The following is a 20,366-nucleotide window of genomic DNA, read 5'->3' as shown; positions in this document are numbered from 1 at the left end:
AGATAAGTTGATTCTATAGTCCAGACAGAAAACTAATAGCACAGCCAAGGAATTTCTGCATCAGAGGATGGTGAATAACAAGTAGGAGACACCACCGAATGTTAAAGTGTGTTACACACATGCTTACAGCATGCATGAGCCTCGAAAATGCTATGCAGAGGGAAAGAAGCCAGTCACAAGAGGCCACATACTGTATGAGTCCCTTCTTAGGAAAGTCCAAAATAGGGGACTCTATAGAGAAGGGAGGAGCCGGGAGGATGAGGGAATGGATAAGGGCTCTCTTCTGAGGTGATAAAAATGCTCTAAAATGGACTGTGGTGATGGATGCAAAATCCTCTAAATACACTTAACCTATTGAATGGTATACTTCAAATGGTGTACGTGAATAATATCTCAATAAAGGCACTAAAATTTTTTAAATGTTATGACGCTACAATAATTACAATAGTATTGCACTGATATTTGAGTACATTTGCATCCATACTGCACATTTTGCACCAGATAAATTACCAAATAATCAGAGATTGTATATTTTAAAAATTAAACCAGAGAAGAACTAGATGAAAACCCTGGGGAAGCCTTTTTTTTTTTTTTTTAAATCTCAGCATGAGGAAGGACATTCTAAGTATGACACAAAATCCAAAGGCCATAAAGGGCAATACTGATAAATTTTACTTCACCAAAAAAACTCCTCCATGTCAGAATCAAAGACAAATGACAATTTGGGGAAAACATCTGCAATGCACGTGACAGACAGAAGTCGAATTCCATCATATACAAAGAGTTTCTATAAATCAATAAGGACAAAACCCAATGGGAAAAACAGATCAAGAAGATGAATAGGTAAGTCAGTCAAACCACATCCATCACAATTACAAATGCACATACCTTCAATCTGGTATTTCCTCTTGTAGAAATTTATGCTGTAGTTTTATTCACACCTTTGTGACATACACAGGGACAAAGTTTGTTGCTACATTGCTTGTAACAGCAGCAGGTAGGGTATGGTTCTCCTTGGGGGACTTGTCAAATAAATTATGCATCACCCATGCTATGAAAAACTATATGGCAGAAGAATGAAGAAGCTCTTTAGATGCTGACACATAGGATGTATTGCTAAATGAAAAAGTGAGGTGTAGGCCAGTGGATAAAATATGTGTATACACACATATTTGCTGGGATGTGGAAAAAATATCTCCTGGGAGGACACACAACAGTGGGGAGAGGAAGGCTTTTGTTTCTATACCCCTTTATTCCTTTTGAATACTGGACCACATGAGTATATTGCCATGACTAAAGATAAACTACATATTAAAAAAGAAAAAAGCAACAACATAAACACTATGATAAATGGCAATTAATCGTACACTATAGGACAGAAGCACTAGGGAAGGGTGGGGACTGCGGTGAACTGGAGATGGGTGTCCCCTTTAAAGAGGCAGTAGTTCCATTCTAACCAATAGCTGCAGCACAGCAACACGGGCCTATGTTACCAGATCCTCTGATTTGTGTTCAAGACACATTAGATTCAGATTTTTTACATGTATCCCTGTTTTTAAATGTTTCTAAATGCTTAAAATAAAAATAAAACCCTATGGGGGTTAAAAATAATCAGATCAGAGGGTTTGGGATTCCTGTCCTGGATGGTAAAGGAGGACAGATCCTTGAAGGTTACCAAATCCAGCTCCCTAACTTGACCCATTGAAAGCAAGGCCCAGAGAGGGAAAGGACATGCCCAAGATCACACAGCAGTTCAGGCCCCAAGCCGGGATCCCATTCAGGACTACAGTTGACTTTTGAACAACGTGGGGGTTAATTCAAGTATAACTTACAGTTGGCCCTCCACATCTGAGGATTCAACCAACCACGGACCCCGTGGTGCTGCAGTATTTACTACTGAAAAATATCCGCGTATAAGTGGACCTACACAGTTCACACCCGCATTGTTCAAGGGCCAACTGTGTTTGCTTTCCCGTTATCCTGCTCTCTGCTGATGCAGAGAGAGACAAGGCGTGTGGTGGGGTCACAGAGGAAGTGCCAGGGTTGGGACCATGGTGCTGGCAGAGGCCAGAGAAGGCTGCTCGGGAGAGGGTCACGCTCAGTGGGAGTCAGCCAGGCAAAGGGAGTGGGTGCCATTGTCGGGAGGGACCCCAGGGAGGCAGCACAGCCTGGGCAAAGGCCTGGGAGAACACAGACGGTCCAAAGCAGGCTGGTGGTGGGTGGGCCTGCTGGAACATGGACGGCTTTCCCTGCCTGGGAGCTGCCCTGACAAGGCCTGAGGTGGGGACAGCTCGGTGTGTCCAGGAGAGAGCCAGCCCCATGGACACGGAGTGGGCAGAGAGAGGGGTGGGAGCAGGGGCCACACGGAGGGCACGTCACTCACACTTGCGCAGCTCCAGGCTCTTGGTCGGGCAGGCCAGGTGTTGGCCGGGGGCGTTCTGGGTCCTCTGCAGACAGGCCAGCATGGCTGAGCTGGGGGCCCACGGCGGGGTGCGCTCTGCAGCGGGGTCCCTGTGAGGAGGGAGAGGAGGCGCTGGTCACAGGGGGCTGCTCCGTGCCCGCCTCCCACCTCCCTGCCCAGCCCTGCTCATCGTGTGGCTCACCTCGTCCAGGGGGCTTCCTGGACGCCCCCGGGCCTGCTCAGACCCTCACCCCCTCTCTGTTCCCTCAGCAGGCTGTCCTTCTGGTGGTGATGGCCTCCAGCTCTCTCCTAACCACCTTCCAGCAAATCTGTACCAACCCCCTGGCCCCCACCTTCAGCCTTGAGCGCATCAAGGGGAAAGACCCCATCTGGTCATCTTGGGAACCAACACGGAGCGGTGCCCGGGAACTGCCAGTGGGCGAATGGGTGTCCCCGCTTATTGAAGTGCTGGTTTGTCCCCACCTCCCACCCCCACCCCCAGCCTGGAGGCTTCTCACAGTGCCCCTGGGGGGGAGAAGATGCCCAGGATGGCGTTCCCGGGAGAACCAGGGGGGACCTGTGCTGAGCCCTGAGCCCAGGCCCCAAGGGCCACCAGGGCCCCCTGCCCGAGTCCCCTATCCCAAACGGAAAGGGCAGGGCCACCCAGGGCAGCTCTACCGGGCTGGGGCGAGGCCCCCCATGGGTAGCAGCTCAGATGTGGCTCCAGACAGGTCCATGGGTGCTGACTCACCCAGATGCTCACGGAATGGAGCATTTTTATCTTCACAAAACCCACTTTCCTGAGAACCCAGTGCCCTGGAGGGGCAGGATGACACGGCCTGCCCTGGATTCATGGGGAGAGGCTGGGAGGTTTCCTGCCAGAGTTAGCGTAAGAAGAAGGTGGGCCCCGGTGTTGGCTCAGCCCTGGACGCTCGTGATGTCCACACAGCCTGGGTGCCCGGTCCCCATCCCCTCCTCCCCCCACCCCATCCAGGCCTGAGCCACCAAGCTGGGCTGGTTTTAGAAAGAAAGCGGAGGGGAGGGTGTGGCCCCCAAAGTGCAGGGGAAGAAAGGGAAGTTATTTAATACTAAACAGGTGTCTGGAGCCCTACATTCTGCTGCTTTCTTCTAATAATGAAGTATTCATGAGGAAAAGCCTTTTTTCACTACTTTCTTAAGATACTAATTTCACAACAAGCTCCTTGTTACCGCGCAATTATTCCAATCTTGTATTTCCCCGAGACGGCTGCAGCCTCCTGTCTGTCCCGGACTCTCGGTAAATGAAAGACAATCACGTACCCACCTTTCATTATGCTCTATTTTACTTTCAGCAAAGGTACCCTGAAAGAAATGATTTACTCTGAAAGGGACTTTTATTCAGTTTCAAAACCAATTTTCCCCTATTACTGTCTCAGAAAAAAAGAAGAGAGAAAGTGGGGGATGGATGGGGGAGGGTCGGTGGTTCTCACGCCTCCCCCCATTGCCAGCCTTAGCGCAGCGACGTGATAAAAGCTGCAGTATCCACTTCCCGGCTTTGATTTCTGGTAATTTTAAAATATGCCATTACAATCAGGCAGAAATTATACAGTTTAAAAAGGGAATGAAGTGGGGCTTATTGCAGGGATGAAAGCCCTTGACTGCGGGAATGAGGCACCGCTCCCTGGGGTCTCGGGACGTGAGCCGGCAGTGGGAGCGGGCCGCACTGGGGCCCTTCGGGATACACCCACACATGTGGGGGTAGCCGGCCCCCTCGGACACCCGGGGACGTGGGGACCCGCCCGCCTGCTGTGCTGGGTGTCCACACACACCTGGATGCACTTGCTACGTGCACGTCCCTGCAGGTGGGCACACCCTGTCACACCCTCACCCACCCCGAGTGACACGGCCTCCCACGCCCTCTGGCACCTCTGGGCACACATGTGCAGTCTACAGATACGCACAATCGTGTGCCCACCTGGAAGGTAAGAGGCCTGTGGCGACCCCGGCAGCCCGGCCCCTCGCCCTTGACTCTAGCCCAGAGCAGTGGCCACCTCCTGCTGCGCGGATGCAGGGGTGAGGGGACCGAGGGGAGGGCCGGAGAAGGCCAGCCGGCTACAGGGCGCACGCAAGCCTTCTCCCTCCACAGACGGGGAGACGCAGGCCAGAGGGAGGCAGTGGCTGGGTGAGCCTGCCCCCTCTCCACTGGGCTACACTGCTGCCTGTAGGCTGGGGCAGAGCGGGGCTGGGAAGGAGGGAGGCCAGCCACCTGGCACACAGCACAGAGGAAACCCGGGCTGGAAGCCTGGAACCTCCCCTGTGCCCGTGCCTGCTGTGTGACCCCCAGGGGAGCGACTGCCCCTCTCTGGCCTTGTAAAAGCACCTCCCTGATTCCTCCCAGCGCACTTTTCTCCAGGGTCCTGGCCAAGCCCCGCTTCATCGCAGGAGGTCCTCCCCACCTGCGGCCTTTCGCCAGGTGCCGGGGCCCCCAAAGTGCAGCCCCTCCCCAGGGCCCATGCACCCCAGCATGCTTTTCAGTGGAAAAGGCCAGGCTGGGGGCTGCAGTGCTTATTGGGTGAGGGGTAGGGGGCCTATTCTGGGGCCTCTCTGGACCCCATCAACTGCCCTCCCGGTGGGGCTCTGGTTTCAGAGTGCTCGAATGGTGGATGCCCGGGCAGCTCTGGGGGTGCAGAGGACTCCCCAGAGGACATGGTATCCACGGGAAGCCACAGCTCATCTCTGGTGCAGCTGCCTGGATCGTTTCATCCCTCGGCTCTGGAGGACCAGCAGCCTGGGAGGCCATCTTCGCTTGGAGAGGAGGGCTTTCTCTCTCTACAGCCCCAACCCACTGCCCGTTCTCCCAGGAGCCCTGTGCCCTGCTGCTGGGGCAGGTGGGGACGGGGGGTCCAGTGTGGGAACGGGGCAGGGGCCAGTTCGGTAGGACCCACATCATCTACAAACAAGATAAACAAAACAGAGCCCTCTTGTTGGCCTTAAAACGTCTCTCTGGTCCCAGAATAGAGTCTAACCCTCTTTACCTGGCCCTCAAGGCCACTATGACCTGTGCACCTCCCCTCATCTCTCCTAGTTCCCTCCTGTCCCTCCCTCCAGCCTCCCAGCTCCAAACCTTTGCCTGTGCTGGTCCCTCTGCCTACAGCACCGCCACCTGATCCATTTTAACTCAGACTCTGGCTCCCCTCCTCTGGGCATCCCCCCTCACAGCCCTAATCACACAGAGTTGTCATTGCCAATTTTCATGTCTGTCTCTCTCCACTGGACTGTGAGTTTCTCGGGGGCAAGGACCGTGTCTTACTTGTCTCTCTCTCTCCCCAACGCCTGGCAAAGAGTAATCCCTTAATAAATAGGTGTTGAGTGAATGGCTGAATCAGCGAATCGGTTATTATCATATGAAATGACGGAGGCCCAGAGAAGCCAAGTGTCCTGCGCAAGATCACACAGCAAGCTGGAGACAGGACTGGAGCAGGTGCCTAAAACACTCGTGGTCTTCCCATGACCCCCCCCCCGCCCCCCTGCCGCCCCCTCTGCTCAGCATCATCTCATCTGCAGAAAGCCAGCCCCTCAGAGCCCCCACCCCAACTCATTACTCCCCCAGCCAGGGACCATCCTGGGAGCACGGCTCATGCTGAAACCCTATCTGCAAATCGGGCTGTTTGTAAGCCCAAGGTCTTTTGTGACTTTAATAATAAAAAAGGGGGGCGGGGGGATGTTGCAAGCCTGGATGATTAGAATGCTTTGGCACCGTCCCGGACGTGAGGGCTGATAAGACGCCTTATCTCGGAGGCACCCCTAGGAAAAGGTCCCCTCCAGCAGATAATGCCCCCAGCTGTCGATATGCCCTTTCATAGCTGAGGATTTAGATAAAGGAAATGTGACAGGGGAGGGGAAAGAAAGGAAGGAACTTTCCAAGTCCGAGGAGGAACTGAGTCTGTGCTGCTCGCCTTGGCAGAACAGGGCATAGCAGGAGGATGGCTAAAGGCTGTCTTTATTCTTATTAAAAGAACAGGGAACTGGGGCCTGTGGCCCTGCCCGCCTTCGGTCACCTCTCCCAGCCTGTCTGGCTGCAGAGGATGTGGGCGAGCCACCCGCACCACCCCCATGCTGCCAGTGGGGAAGGTGGAGCTTGACAATGACAATCCACGTGTTGGCACGAATAATAGCAGTGCACATTACTGAAGGCTCCCTCTGTGCCACGCCCCCCATGCATCCTGCCTGTTACATCTCCCCGCATCCTCCTAGCAGCCTCTGTGGTGGGTTCTGTTTTTAGCCCCATTTCACAGATGAGGAAGCGGTCACAGAGAGGGGAAGTAATCTGCTCAAGGTCACACAGCTTTTAGGTGGCAGAGCCGGAGGCTGTCAACGCAGCTCCACACTGAAAGGCCTCCAGCCCTGGTTCCATCGTGGTGGGGGTCCGTCAGCCCCCAGCTCCCAGGCTGCTGGGCAGGAAGGAGCAGAAGCAAGTTCCCGCTTCTCCCCAGTGCGCAAGGCTTTGGTTCTGCTCCGGGAGGGGCTGGGATCACAGAGAGGGAGACAAGAGGAGGGGAAGGAGGGAGAGGCACTCCCAGGAGTCCACTTTCTCATCCCAGAAACATTCATGGAGGACAGCGTGAGAGGCCTGTGTGGGCAGAACAACACTGCAGTGGCTAAAGCAAGGCCCTGCCTCCAGGAGGGAACCGTTTCGAGGTGGCTGTCATCTACCCAGCCGTTCATTCTCTTACTCATCCCTTCAGACATCAAACACTCCCCGAGCCTCTTTTGGAGACCAGCCCCGTGCCATGTGCTGAGAGTATGGAAAGAGGTGAGAACATCCTGCCAAAGCAGAATATCCAACCAGAAGCGACTGCCCGTGCCCAAGGCCAGCCTGCTGAAAGTGGCCTTCCCTGGCCTCTCCTTCCAGCCACCAATATTTCCCTGAAGTGGCAGGGGGGCAGAACTTTCCCCCATGCATCCTGTGTGTAGGTCAGCAGTCTTCCACTCGCCAGGCTTGGCTGGCCCTGGGGCAGATGGAATGCAGGGACGTACTTGGGCTCCACCGTAAGAGGAGGCTGTGACCCTGTGAAGGCTGTGGCCAGTGCCACTGGCAGCCCCCGTCCTTCCCTCCTCCCTGCAGCTGCCCACTCTGGCTTCTGTGGTTCCAGTCAAGGCCAAAGACCTGCTGTGGCTTGGAGGAGAAGGTCATGCCGGCCTTCCTGGCATCCTATGGGACTAGGAGTTCAGAGTAGAGGGCCAGCCCAGGAGGCCTTAGGGTTGCATCTGCCAGGCAGGGGCCAAGCACCAAGGTTCTGATTGGCTGAGTGACCTTAAGGAAGTCATAGCCCTTCTCTGAGTCTCAGTTTCCCTTGCTGAATCCTGACTGGGAGCGTCCCAGCTGATCGTAGGAGGGCCTTTGAGCCTGGACATGAGGGGATGGTACCATGTGGTTTTCAAACACAACCAGTGCACTAGCTGTGTGCAAGACACAGGGTTGGGGACTTCCCTGGTGGCGCAGTGGTTGAGAATCTGCCTGCCAATACAGGGGACATGGGTTCGATCCCTGGTCCAAGAAGATCCCACAGGCCATGGAGCAACGAAGCCTGTGTGCCACAACTATTCAGCCTGCGCTCTGAAGCCCACACATCACAACTACTGAGCCCGTGCGCCACAACTACTGAAGCCTGCACATCCTAGAGCCCGCGCACCACAACTACTGAAGCCCGCGCGCCTAGAGCCTGTGCTCTGCAACAAGAGAAGCCAATGAACGGAGAAGCCCGCACATCGCAACGAAGAGTAGCCCCTGCTCGCCACAACTAGAGAAAGCCCACGTGCAGCAACGAAGACCCAATGCAGCCAAGAAAAAAAAAAACCCGACACAGAGCTGAGTCCACACAAAGCAGGGGGGGGGGGGGGGAGGGGGGGCGTCGTCTAGATGCAGTCTGTCCTTGAGGGATTTGGAATGTTGAGTGGGGATGAGACAGGAAGCTGGTAAAAGCCAGCATGTTAAGTGCTGAGTGGACAGTCAGGACTCTGAGTTCCCTAAAAATAGGTGAAGGAGAAGCCTGCTAACCCCAAGGCCTCACAGCCTCACAACCTTCATGGGGAGGAGGCAGGAGCACCTCCCCTCCCCCCCCCCCCAGTTCTCACCTGCCTGCCCCCCGTGCTGCACTTGAAGCGCCTTGCTCTCTTTCACCCTGTCCTGGCCCCAGAACCTGCCCCCCAAATGCAGGGAAGAATTTGAAGTAGAGGCAGGAGGCCCAGGGCCTGGGAGGGGGAATGAGCACTGGACTGGGAGCCCGAGAGAGCTGGGTCTCCCTGGCTGTGTGGCCCCGAGTGGGTCCCTCCTCTGGATCGGTCCCCGCCGCCACCAGCCAGGCCAGCGCAAAGCCTCCGAAAGCTCAGTGCCCCCTAAACGGCAACGGGCAGGATGGGCCTGCCCTTGGTCAGGACAGAGGGTGGAGGGACCCTTGCCCAAGAGTGCCATAGGGAATTTGGGTGCACAGCCCATCCCCCACAACAGGCGCTCCGCTGTCTGTCCTTCTTTCACTCCTCAGTCTCTATGGCTGTCGCTTACTCCATCCATCTCCTCTCCTGGCCTTTCCCTCTTCCCTGCTGTCTCCCTTCTCACCCCCGTCCTGACCCCACTCTCCCCTCCCCCTCCCCTCCCCAACTCTCCCCGCACGGCAGCCGGAGCAGAATCCCACCCCCACCCCCGCTCCCTCCCCCATTCCTGTTCCAAGCCCGAGCCCGAGGCCTTCCAGGGGACCCTGTTAATAATTAAATGTTAATCTAAAAAGCAATTTGAGCTGCGGCTAGGCAGATCTGGTTAGAGATTACATTAGCATGGAGGAGGCGAGGGTAATTTTCTTTAACCCCTCTCCTGATCTCTCAAGCCCGGGAATCTTCGAGTCACACTGGTACTGCTGATTAAACTGGTGCAGGGCTTGGCTGTGGATAAGGGGCCTGTGAAAAGTGATTATTTCCCACTGCCATTTGGGCTGCAGCACCAGAAAGGGGATTTTCACTTTCCTTTTTTTTTTTTTTTAAGGTTGGGGGAGGGGGAGGGCACTGGCCCCTTCAAGAGGAGGCCTCAGCCACTGCAGGGATTACCGCTGCATCCAGCCCCACCCCCACAGGCTGGAGGTCTCTCTAAAATGCAAATCTGGCCACAGAGCATAACCCGGCTCCCTCTGTTCCCAGGACAGAGACGCCAGCCTCCTGCCTGGGGGACAGCACCCCTCCATTTACTCCTCACCCACAGTTTCTAGCGCCTTGTCTGGGCCCTACCCCGGGCGGGGCACTGGAGCCACAGAGGCTGATGGTATTCTGGGCGGCAGGGGAGGCCAAAGAGTGAACTGCCAATCACGAATGCTGGATGGCGGGCCGCAGAGTCCAGAGGCGGGCATCCCTCAAGACATGCCTCTCACCTCCACACTTGCAAGCCTTTGCCCATGCAATCCCTTCTACTTGAAGCCCCTGAAATTCTACTCCACGTCCAACTGAAGCCCAGGTTCCTCAAAGGCTTCTTGGAGACATACAAGATGCCCAATAAACGTTTGACGAATAACGTTTGACGAATGGAGTGCCCTGAGTGGCTCTCCCTGATCTCTCCTCCATGTGTTCACGACGGCCTGTGCACAGTAGGCCCTCAGGAAACCGTCTCATGAGAGGCTGGCCCAGGGAGCGCAGGAAGTACTGTATCTGACTGGGACACAGGGCTGCGGGCTGGGGTGGGCGGCTGTGCCCAGGCTCTTCAGCACCACGGCCAGCTCCCAGGGCAGGCACCCGGGAGAAAGGGGCGGGGCAGAGCCTGGGAGCCTAGTGATGTCGGTCACCATGGGAACCACCTTGACCTCATCTGCCCTGCGCAGCACTCGGACCTATAGCGATGATGACGTGACAAATTAAGCACCTAATACGTGCCAGGTCGTGTGCTAGATGCTGAGGCAAATGCCAGGAAAGCAGTGTGTGTGTCAGAGGGGCAATTACAAGGCAGGGTGACAAGTGTACCCTTGATGAAGCCACCCTACCTAGCCTGGTGGGTGTCAAGACAAAAGGACCGCCTCTCTGTCTCATAAGGAGGGTGACAGTATTGTGTCCCGGGCTTCAGAGCCAGGTGCCTGAGTTCTGTCCCTTAACTAAATCCCAGCTTTATCCATTAAGTCTTGAGCAAATGCCTCCATCTCTCTGAGCCTCAGTTTCCTCGTCTGAAAAAAAGGTTAATTCCTTACCACGGCTTAGTACAAATAAAGTGCTAGGGGTCACAGTAGTAACTCCCTAAGTGGTAGCCGTCACTAGTATCATCTGCAACAGGTAAGTAGCAAATAGCCAAGTGAAGGCAGGGGGAGGGGATCCCAAGCAGAGAATTACACAGACAAGGGTATGGAGACCTGAAAGACATCGGTGAGTGTGGAGAGAACCTGAAGCAGCTCTGGGTTGCTGGAGAAGACCACGAGCATCCCCTCTGCACCAGGCCAAGCAGGGTCACCAGGACAGCGGGGACGGGGCAGGGACCCCCAAACCTCCAGGTGGGGAGAGCCGCTTCCTGTGGACACGTGCTGGTTCAGGGCAGGGAGAGGCTAAGAGCAGGCGCTGGGTGTATGGGTAGGTGGGGCGCTCAGGAAGGCTCGCAAGTCGCCTTCTCAGTGATGGGGTGAGATGGGCAGTCACTGCCACCGGCAGCAGACCTGGCTGGCCCTCTCCCTGAGGGCCCCCACTCACCTAGGGAGTGAAGAGAGGTGCTCGTTCTCGTGAATGAGCCTCCAGGAAGCCCTAGCTGGGAGAGCACAGCCCCCAAATCTCAGCACCCCCTACCCAGCTTCCCTGAGAGCACGCTTCTCTGGGAGCCGGATCCCAAGGCGAGAAGTCTGGGACAGGGCCCCATCTTACAAGTCATGTGTTCCTCTCCTAGTTATGGCCTCAGATCTTTAATGACAAGTGTCAGTCACCTTCCAGCAAAGGGGTGGGACGGGGGAGGGGAGGTGAGAGACTGGGAACCAACCCCAAATGTCATCCGTGCTATGATGGGGGCTGGGGGAACCCAGCAGAAAGGCCCCCACCCGGTATTTTTGGAGGAGGTCACGGACCCTTCCAGGAGGTGCAACTTGTGACCAGACGACTCTAGGGATAACGGTCTGGAAGAAGGAACACTGTGTGCAAAGGGCATAGGTGAGACCCACTGCAGAGCCAGAAGGGCTGCGTGCGCGCAGCCATCCTCCCGCCTACTCCAGGTCCCTGCATCCGCAGTTCAGGGTTAACCCAGCAACGGGGAAGGAGAAAATCTAATACTCAGAGCAATAACAGGAGCTCGTTTTTATTTTTAGTGTTCCCCATGGGCTCGGCACTTTACAGACATCCCCTCATTGAACCCACCCCAAGCCTGGGAGGAGAGAGGTGATGACTGTGGTCTGTGCACCCCTGAGGAACCAGAGGCCTGAGGAGGGGGAGGGGCTGGAAGGGGTGGGCCTGGGCCAGACGGGCAGGAGGATTAGACCCTGGGGGGAGGGGGAAACGGAGGAAGACTGGGCCCTGGCAGGAACGGGCAGGAGTGCTTAGGAGAGAAAAGCCGAGGGGGGGGGTGGGGCAGAGCGTCTGGTGGGGAATAAAAGTGGCCAGTGAGGGCTCGTCTTTAAGCCAAGGATCAACAGGTGCTTCTGGGGGTCAGGCTGGGGCGGAAATGGGTAGAGCCCTCAGGGCAGGGGTGGGAAACAGGACAAGGCACTGGGGCCCAACAAGAGAACAAACAGAAAGGTATTAACCCTTGAGAGGCAAACCCCACTCCTACGCGGGCCAGGTCTCCCGTTCCGCCCTTGCTGTGAGCAAGGCTGGGGACGCCGTGTCCCTAAGCCTGTCTCTGGTGGGCGAGCTCCCTCCATGTCATCTGGCCCCAGGGTGCCATGATTTTACAGCTGGGGTGCAGGTGCCAGACCAGCTGGGTTCAAACCCCAGCGGTGCCACAGCCTCCCCTCTCTCTGGGGAGTTTGGTTTTTCCTCTTCGTGCTTCTCTGTATTTATAATTTTTCTATGGTAAATATGCCATCATTTCTGTTTTTCTAAAAATAACTTTTCAAAAGGGATTTCAACCACTGACCACCAAGAGAGGAAGCTGGGGTGTGCTGTCAAGTCACTGACTTGACAAGGAGCAGCTGCTCAGGGAGGCTAGAGGTGGGTGGGGAGAGAGGCAGGAGGAGGCGAAGGCCCAGAGGCTTTGAAGTCCAGGAGGGGAGGGATGGACAGACAGACGCAGTAAGCTTTCTGGGAAGCATATCGGGTCCAGCCAACCTTCCAGCAGGTCCTGTTGATGACTCTTCTACAAGAGGCCCCATCCACGCGCCCCATCACCTCCAGGCCTCCACTCAGGCCTCTTCACGCCACGCTCCACCTTGCAGGCGCCAGGCTGAGCTTTCCTATGTGGAACTCACTGCCTTCCCCACTCAAAACTCCTCCACTGGCCTCCAAGGCATTTTTAACAATATCCTCGGGGGCCCTGCGTGAAGCCCTTCCTCACTCTCTACCCACTGTCCCTCTCCCCTGGCTCCCCTGGTCCTCTCACAGGCCAACCTTGGTCTCACCCCAGGGCCTCTGCAATTACAGTTTTGTCTCTACCTAAATACTCAAGTCCAGTGCTCTCCGATAGAAATATAACATCATTATAAACTTTCTAGTACCCACAGGGGGAATTATGTTTAATAATATATCTTATTTAATCCAATAAATCCAAAATAGTATTAGTTCAACATGTGATCAGTATTCAAAAATTACTAATGAGGTATTTTATGTTCTTTTTTCCATAGTAAGTCTTTGAAGTCTGGGGTGAATTTCACACTTAGAGGCCATCTCAGTTCAGATGGGGTGGCACTCTCTGTGCCAGCTCCATCCCCTCATTCACGTGCAACACAAACATCACCTCCTCCAAGAGGCCCTCCTCGATCACTCTGTCTAAGCTGGCAACTCTCTGCCCCAGCCACTACCCTGTAACCACTGTAGTTCCTTCTCTGTCATTACTGCTTTGAAATGATCTTACTGATGAATGGCTCAGCACCTGTCTCCTCTCCTGGAGCACAGACTCTGCTGTGTTTGCACACGGGGGCACACAGTAGGTGCTCAGGGTGAGCAGGTGGTAGAGGTCGGGGGCGGCAGCCTGGGGGCCTTGTCCACCTACCCTGTCCCAAATTCTACTCTCCGTGACGAGAGGCAGAGGCGCACGTGTATGTGTGCACACACATGTGGGGGGGACGTGCACATACACACACGTAAAGACCCCCCCCCCGCCCCCTGAAAAGCAGGCCCAGAAGATGGGCCTCCTTTCAAAATCAGCCCGGCGCAGAAAAAAGGCTGTGACAGCACAAAGCCGAGATTGAATCAGCGACGGGGCCGATTGCCTGGTGACGGTTACAAATGATCTGATGTGGAAAAGACGGCATCAGATGTGTGCAGAACAACGGCTGCTCCGAGCCCCCACACGCCAGACAATGGGCTGCTGGGCGGGCAGGCGGGCGGGCAGGCGGCTCCAGAAGCCCAGGCCGAACGTGCCGATCGGTGCGGGGCCCGTGACTGACTTGGCCATGTCCATGCACCACCTCACGTGAGCCCTGCTTGACCAGGACGGGCATTCATGCCACGCAACACCAGACCCTCCCCGGGTGCCCTACACCTGCAAAGAGTGGCCCCAGTGTGAGACCAAGTCCCCAGCTCTGGGCAGCTCAATGATGGCCGAAGTTTTCTTCATCAGACCTGTCATTTCCAAATACTAAAAGGGGAATATTATTTTTGTCATGGGGGAGGAAAAAGAACTTCCTCTGCACTTCTTGCACCCCACCAGCTCCCAGCTTCTGCTCTCAGAGCCAGGGGCCATGCCCGCCACACACAGACACCAAACCAGCTCCCACCTATCCCCAAGGGGCGGGGCGGGGGTTTGAATACGGGAGTGTGCGACTCCCTGGTTCTCAGCCACCTCGTACTGAATGCCGTCCCACCTTGACCCCCTCCACAGCTCCCTGCCAGGAGGCTGGGTCCAGAGAGACTGCCTGGCTTGCTCAGGGTTGCACAGCAGGGAGGTGGCTGAGTCTGGGGCCTCACAGACCCACCTCTAGTCTTCTCACTCTGAGGCCAGGCACACAGCAGATGCTCCGTAAATCTGCACTGAACAGAGGATACACAGGGGCCTTTCTTTCCTGACCACTCCTTCCATGCCCGGGGCTCACAGCTCTCCCATCCTCTCCGGTCATCTGCCCTGGCCCCTGGGGTCCCTCCCCTCCGTGCTGCACTGCACAGTTTACCACTTCAATGCAACAAACTGCTCTGCACATCTGGAACTCCCGAGCCCCCAGAGAACGGAGCGGGTGTTCATCCACGCAGGTGGGTGAGTGGTGCATCAGCTGGGAGGCCAGGCAGGCCCCATCCTAAGCTGTGTCCTAGGGGCACAAGGGCTGGGAAGAGGGGGAGGGCCGCTTCCTCACGAGGTCTGGGCAGGGGGCTGCTCCATCTGGCAGCGACCACGGGCTGCAGCCACGTATCAGCCTCGAGCCCATCCTGGGCGGTGCGGGCACGGCCACCCCCCATTTCCCCGGGGGACAGAGGACAAGGGTTTGTCCGAGGCCACCTGGTGGGGTCGGGACGTAAAGCTGGGTCATCTGGACTCTCACGCCCATGGCAGGGCCACGCCAAGGGAGGGCTGGGATTCCAAGAGGGCACCCCATGCCCCACTAGCCACCCCTGGGTCGGGCACTGGGTCACCACCCCCAGGGGGCCACCCTGGCCCTGAATGGTGGGCGTGACTAGAGGTCAAAGCTGATGCCAAAAGGGCCGTCCTGAGGCCAATGGGGTTAACCCTCTGCCACCACCACCAGGACGGCGATCTGCTGGTCCTCACCCTGCAGACCTGCAAGGCACTACCCCCTTCAGCCCTGACCAGCAGCATCCAGGAAGGGCCAAACAGCACTGCGGCTAAAGCACAAACCCAGAACTGCTGTGTTTGACCCCAGCTCTGCCACGTACTGGTAGGACTCTCTTGAGTCTCCCTGAGTGCCTTGGGGCCTGTTTCTCCATCTGAAAAATGGGGCTAGAAACCTCCCCTTCCTCACCTGGTCATAAGGACTAAGCTGAATGACGTGTATATCAAGTACGGTCACTCGCTTGGGGGCAGTGGCAACCCTGTTGCCCTCTTAGCAACTTCAAATCCACTGCCCACTGGGTGCCCACTGTGCCGGCAATGTCCACCCTCAGCTTTCACCGTCATGGACCAGAGATGACCATAGGGGCTTGGAGAGGGGAAGGGATTTGTCTGCAGTCTTGCAGGGCAGGCAGAGAGGACGGGGGAGGCATCCGCAGCCCTGGCCTGGGAACCCGTGAGCTCCAAGATCTTAAACTCCAACTCCTTCCAGCACAGTTTCTCCTTCAACTCCCAGGGACAAGCCCCAGATATGCCCAGGTAGGAGTGGGGGCAAGGGCATGGCCCCATTCGCTGAACCGTGCCAACGTGCGCCAGGCTGCGGGGACCCGGAGAAGAATCAGACACAGCAGGGTTGATCAGGCACAGGCCCAGCAACCCCAATCCCGGGTCAGACGGAGCTTCGAGGGAGCCCGGAGAGGAGGGGCCATTCCCAGGACGGGCAGCTTCCTGGAAGGGAGAGCCTCTGAAACCCTTGACTGCGTGCTCCGAGGGCAAGGGCAGCGCCTGGCTCGGAGCCCAAAGGTACCCAATAGGGGCTCCTCTGATGAGCCAGGCCTTGTAGGGCCAACTGAACGGTGTGGGGCTGGGAGGGACCCCATCCCACGAGCAGATGCCAGAGGTAGTGCCCTGCACTCATTCACCCACTGAATCTCCTAACCTCCCTGAGGTAGGGGCTGTTACTATCCCAATCTTCCAGAGGGGAAACTGAGGCACCCAGAGCCATCCAGTGAGGGACTGACGGATCAGGGATGTGCACTCACATCCACTTGGCTCTGCGCTCCTGACCACCACACCCACAGCCCCCGGCACGGAAGAGCATGCAGGCAGGGCTGGGGTGTACGAGGGAGAAATGGACACAGGCTGGGGGGCTGGGGGCAGGGCCTTGAAGGCCAGGCGGAAGTCTGACACATCATCCAGACAAGAGGAAGCCGTGGGGAAGGGGTGGTGGTTCCAGCGAGGACTCCAGAGCTGCTCACTCGAGGTTCCCACCCCGGCTCTTCCGCGCACCAGCTGTGCAGCCTTGGGCAGGTCAACTAACGTCTCTGTGCTTCAGTTTCCCCATCTGAAGAAAGGGGTTCCGATTCGATGAGGCTGAATTTTGGCATACAATGAATTTCATGTGTTTGTGAAATGGAAAAGAAAAAAAAGTAAAGAACGTGAACGCTGGTGGACTAAGTGCCCAGCCAGGTCTGGGGACAGTCAAGTTGCTAGGTCGAGTGCACACCGTGGCCCCGAGCAGTGGGCCCCGCCCAGCCCTGCCAGGTGGGTGCCAGGCCTGCAGAGGGCGGCGGCGGCGTCTCCCAGCCTCGCTGGGGCATGTGCCAGCATGTGCGTGTGCGCGCTGTGTGTGTTGCGGCAGCAGCTTCTATGCAAACATGTTAATTTGTTTTCATTTTGTGTTTTTTTTCCCTTGCAGGATAATTGGGTGAGTTTGAAGTCTTGGCGAGGCTGCTGATTATAGCTATTTGGGTGGTGCCCTTGTGGGGCTCGGGCCCTGCCTCCTGCCTCTGGCGGTGAAGGCAGTGGCTGGGGGTGCCTTCGGGGGTGTGTGGAGCTGCCGCTGGGTTCTGGGGGCTCTCGTTGGCCAGGGATGGGGACAAGGAAGGTGAGACATCCTGGGACCCCCGTCACTCCCTCCACCCAGGCAGCCGCACATCACTGAAGGGTGCAAATCCCACCCATAAACATCTTTGCTCTGTTTGCTGGAGTAAAAAGAAATTGTGACATGATTGCCAATATTGAAAAGAAAAGAACTAAAATTCCGTCTAAAATTCTGTCTGGTTTCTCTTAAAAACAAACTAACTAAAACTGGCGACTCTGGAGGCCACATTCCCACGAGGCCCAGTGGCAGCTGCTTTGTTTATTGTGTCACCTGGTTGTCCCCTGTGGGCACCTGAGTTTTCCCCCCGGGAGCAGGGCACAGGCTTTGAGGTCTGATGGTCCGAGGCTCCAAGAGAGGCTCCGCCCACAGAATCTGTGTGACCTGAGCCTCCTGTCTCATCTGTAAACCCCTGCCTCGCCCTGGGAGGATTAAGCCAAGAAGGCCAAGCTTTCAGGAGCACAGTGAGGGCTGGGAAGTGTTCATTCCCTTGGGTGGAGGAGGGAGAGCTGGGGTGGGACCTGCCTGCTCCTCGGGTGTCCTGCACTTGACCCCATCCCTGGACATGTGGCCTCATCACTGATCTGTATCTGTTTCTTCCACTAGGCTGGGAGGGGACCCGGTCCCTGAGAGCCAGGGCTGCATCTTTCTTTAGACTTCACTGCAGGCCTACTACATGCCACGCTGCGGATGGAGAGCTGGGAGAAAGAGGCTTGCGGCTCTGGCGTTAATGAACAGGGTGCGGGGCCCAGAGGAGGGACTCGGAGCTCTTTTAGGGAAGAGGAGAATTGGAGTCATCCCTACAAAGAAGGCACGTGTGTGTCTGCATGAGCATGGGGTGAGGAAGGTGCTCCTGGTGGGAGCCCCAGCCTGAGCAAAGGCACGGAGTGGGGAACGGCCGGGTGGGTGTGAGCTGGTCCCAGGTAGCTGCACTATGCTGTGGAAAGCCAAGTGGCCTTTGGGGGCTTCCTGTGGGTGGTCCTGGGCCTCCCACAGGGCTGGGCTCACAGACGGGACTTCGTGGCTGCAGTGCACAGCTGCCAGCAGGCCAGATGGGGGTCAGGAAGCCACCAAGGGCTGGGCTTTCTGGGAATCTACCTTCCCTGTGTTCCAGAGCTCCTTAGGGTCTTGGAACTCTTGAGGAGCCACTATAGCTATCTGAGCCTCAGTCTGCTTACCTGCAAAATGGGGTTGCGGCAGCCAATCCCTGCCATGTGCTTGTGCTCCTAAGAGCATCCCTGCCACCCACCCACTGCCTTGTCCTCTCACTTCTCCCAGGAGGCGGTAGGGATGCTGGGAGACTCCAGGCGATGTCTGTGCAGCCTGAGTTCGTGCAGGCACTGAACTCGGCACGTTACCGCCCCTGGCTCAACATCCCCCAACGCTCCTGGGTGTAGATTCTATTTCTTTCTCATTTTTAAGCCAAGGGGATAGAAGCCCAGAGAAGGTTTAATGGGTAAGGGAGCCCTCAACAGGGTCCTGGGCTTGGTTTCCACTAAGGCTGCAGCCGCCAGCTCAGAGCCTGGCCAGGACAGAGGGATGAAATGGATACCTGGTACCCTGTTGCCCAGGCAACAGAGACAGCCAGCAGCCTTCCTCAGGCCATCCTGGCAACTGAGGTGGCATCTCAGGTTGCAGGCCTGGGCCCAGGGCACAAAGGGCAACTCTGTGGGAAGAAAAGGCTTTGAAGTCGGCCAAGTCCTGGCCCAGGACCAACTGTGACTATGGCGAGTCGCCTGTCCTGAGCCTCAATGTCTTTTTACCTGTAACGTGGGACTACTGCCCTTGACCTGAAGGGTTGGTGGAGTATCTGGCCCAGTGCTGGCGCACAGCAGGCCCACGGCAAACCAGGTTAATGGCTGCCCTTGGCTCCTCCAGCAGCCAGGGGCCCCCAGAAAACAAGACGCAGGCAAATAATGGTGGCAGGAGGTGGCAAGGAGAGGATGACAGGCTCCCTGGCTAGTCCCCCGGGGGTGGCAGCAGGCCTCTGCGGAGGGCTCGGGCCTCCCCAGTCACACGGGGTGGCAGCTGGCAGCACCCCCGCCCCCACTGAGCACCACACAAAGGGGCCTCTGTTCCTGCTGTGAGCATCCGTCCCTGGCCGGCTGGGCTGCCCCGCCTGTCCCGAGCCTACACAAAGGCCGGTGTGTCCCTGCCGAGCCAGCCTGGCCTCAGGAGACCCCATCCACAGAGAGCTAGAGGGCTCCAAAGGGTCCTGGGGAGGCCTCACGTCCAGGCCACGATGGGGAGGGGGCTAGAAAGGCATGAAAAGGGCTTGGGAGTAGCCGAACCTGAATCTGGTTCCAGCTTCCCCACCTCCTAGCTCTGCAGCCCGAGATGAGTTTGGACCTCGGTTTTCTCATCTGTACAATGGAGGCAATGATGACAATCTGCCCAGCTTTCTGGGCAGCGGCGGGTTTGGTTAGGAATGCGGGCCTGGCCCACACCTGGCCCAGCACCTCAGAGGCAGACTGGTAGCAACTGGGGGAGGTGGCGGCAGGTAGCATCCCCCACAGACCACTCCCCGTGCACCTCTCCATCCAGCAAGGTCCGTGTGTGTTGGTGTTGACCCTCAGGCCCGGGTCTGAGCCCCTTACTGCCCCCGGCCCACCCGCAGGCAGTGGGATGAGAGCAGCTACTGTGTGTGAAAACACCTACTCTGGTGGGCGTCTCCTGAGACTTGCAGCTCCATCGTCTCCTTTCAACCCTCCGGCTACCCTAGGAGGGCACAGCAGGCTGGGCTCTGGAGTTCAGCGACCCACGTCCAGTGATCCTGGCTCCACCACTCCTGGCTGTGAGACTCCGGGCCTCACGTTCCCTGCTGCTAGGAAGAGCAGCTCGCCCTCAAAGGGTCCAAGTAGCAACTAAATAAGAAAAAGCCTACTTCATGCCTGCAGCCCAGAGCCTGGCCCCAGCCAGCTTGAAATTCTGACCTGCTGGGCCATGACCCCCACCTCACCGACGTGGAACCTGAGGCCTGGCTGGCAAGCGGCACAGGGCCTGGCACGCAGGGGAGGGCAATAAACCTGATGGATCGTTCTAGGAGACGGAATCAGGATTCAAAGCCAAAGTCTGGTGGACACTGAGCCCCTCTTTTCTCCTTGAGGATTCTGCAAACGTTATTTTAGCAGGCTTTTTTTTCCCCCCTCTTCTCCTTGTTTCACAGTCGTTCTCAGCCTGTGAAGGGCAGGGCCGGAGACCCAGGCCTGAAGCCTGACCCACCTCCT

At 56.9% G+C, this 20,366-nt stretch overlaps 1 protein-coding gene across 2 annotated transcripts in view; it reads right to left on the bottom strand.

Annotated features, from left to right (window-relative positions):
• Positions 1 to 20,366, bottom strand: part of FAM222A (family with sequence similarity 222 member A) — a 57,767-nt gene that overhangs the window by 26,229 nt on the left and 11,172 nt on the right. Inside the window, exons 1-2 of one of the 2 annotated variants that reach the window (XM_057746974.1) lie at positions 2,384 to 2,489; positions 889 to 1,061 (exon numbers count right to left, since the gene is read on the bottom strand). Coding sequence is in view for 1 of the 2 variants with exons in the window: in XM_057746973.1 (XP_057602956.1) it covers positions 2,384 to 2,465 (82 nt within the window). In the remaining variant the exon portion in view is untranslated. Of the gene's footprint in view, positions 1 to 888; positions 1,062 to 2,383; positions 2,512 to 20,366 lie in introns of those variants that run through there. The other variant, XM_057746973.1, reaches the window with a different exon arrangement.

This window comes from Hippopotamus amphibius, chromosome 8 (assembly GCF_030028045.1).
Source record: "Hippopotamus amphibius kiboko isolate mHipAmp2 chromosome 8, mHipAmp2.hap2, whole genome shotgun sequence".
Classification (NCBI taxonomy): Eukaryota; Metazoa; Chordata; class Mammalia; order Artiodactyla; family Hippopotamidae; genus Hippopotamus; species Hippopotamus amphibius.
Note: the sequence above shows the minus strand (reverse complement) of the source record. Positions and strands in the feature narration are given on the sequence as shown.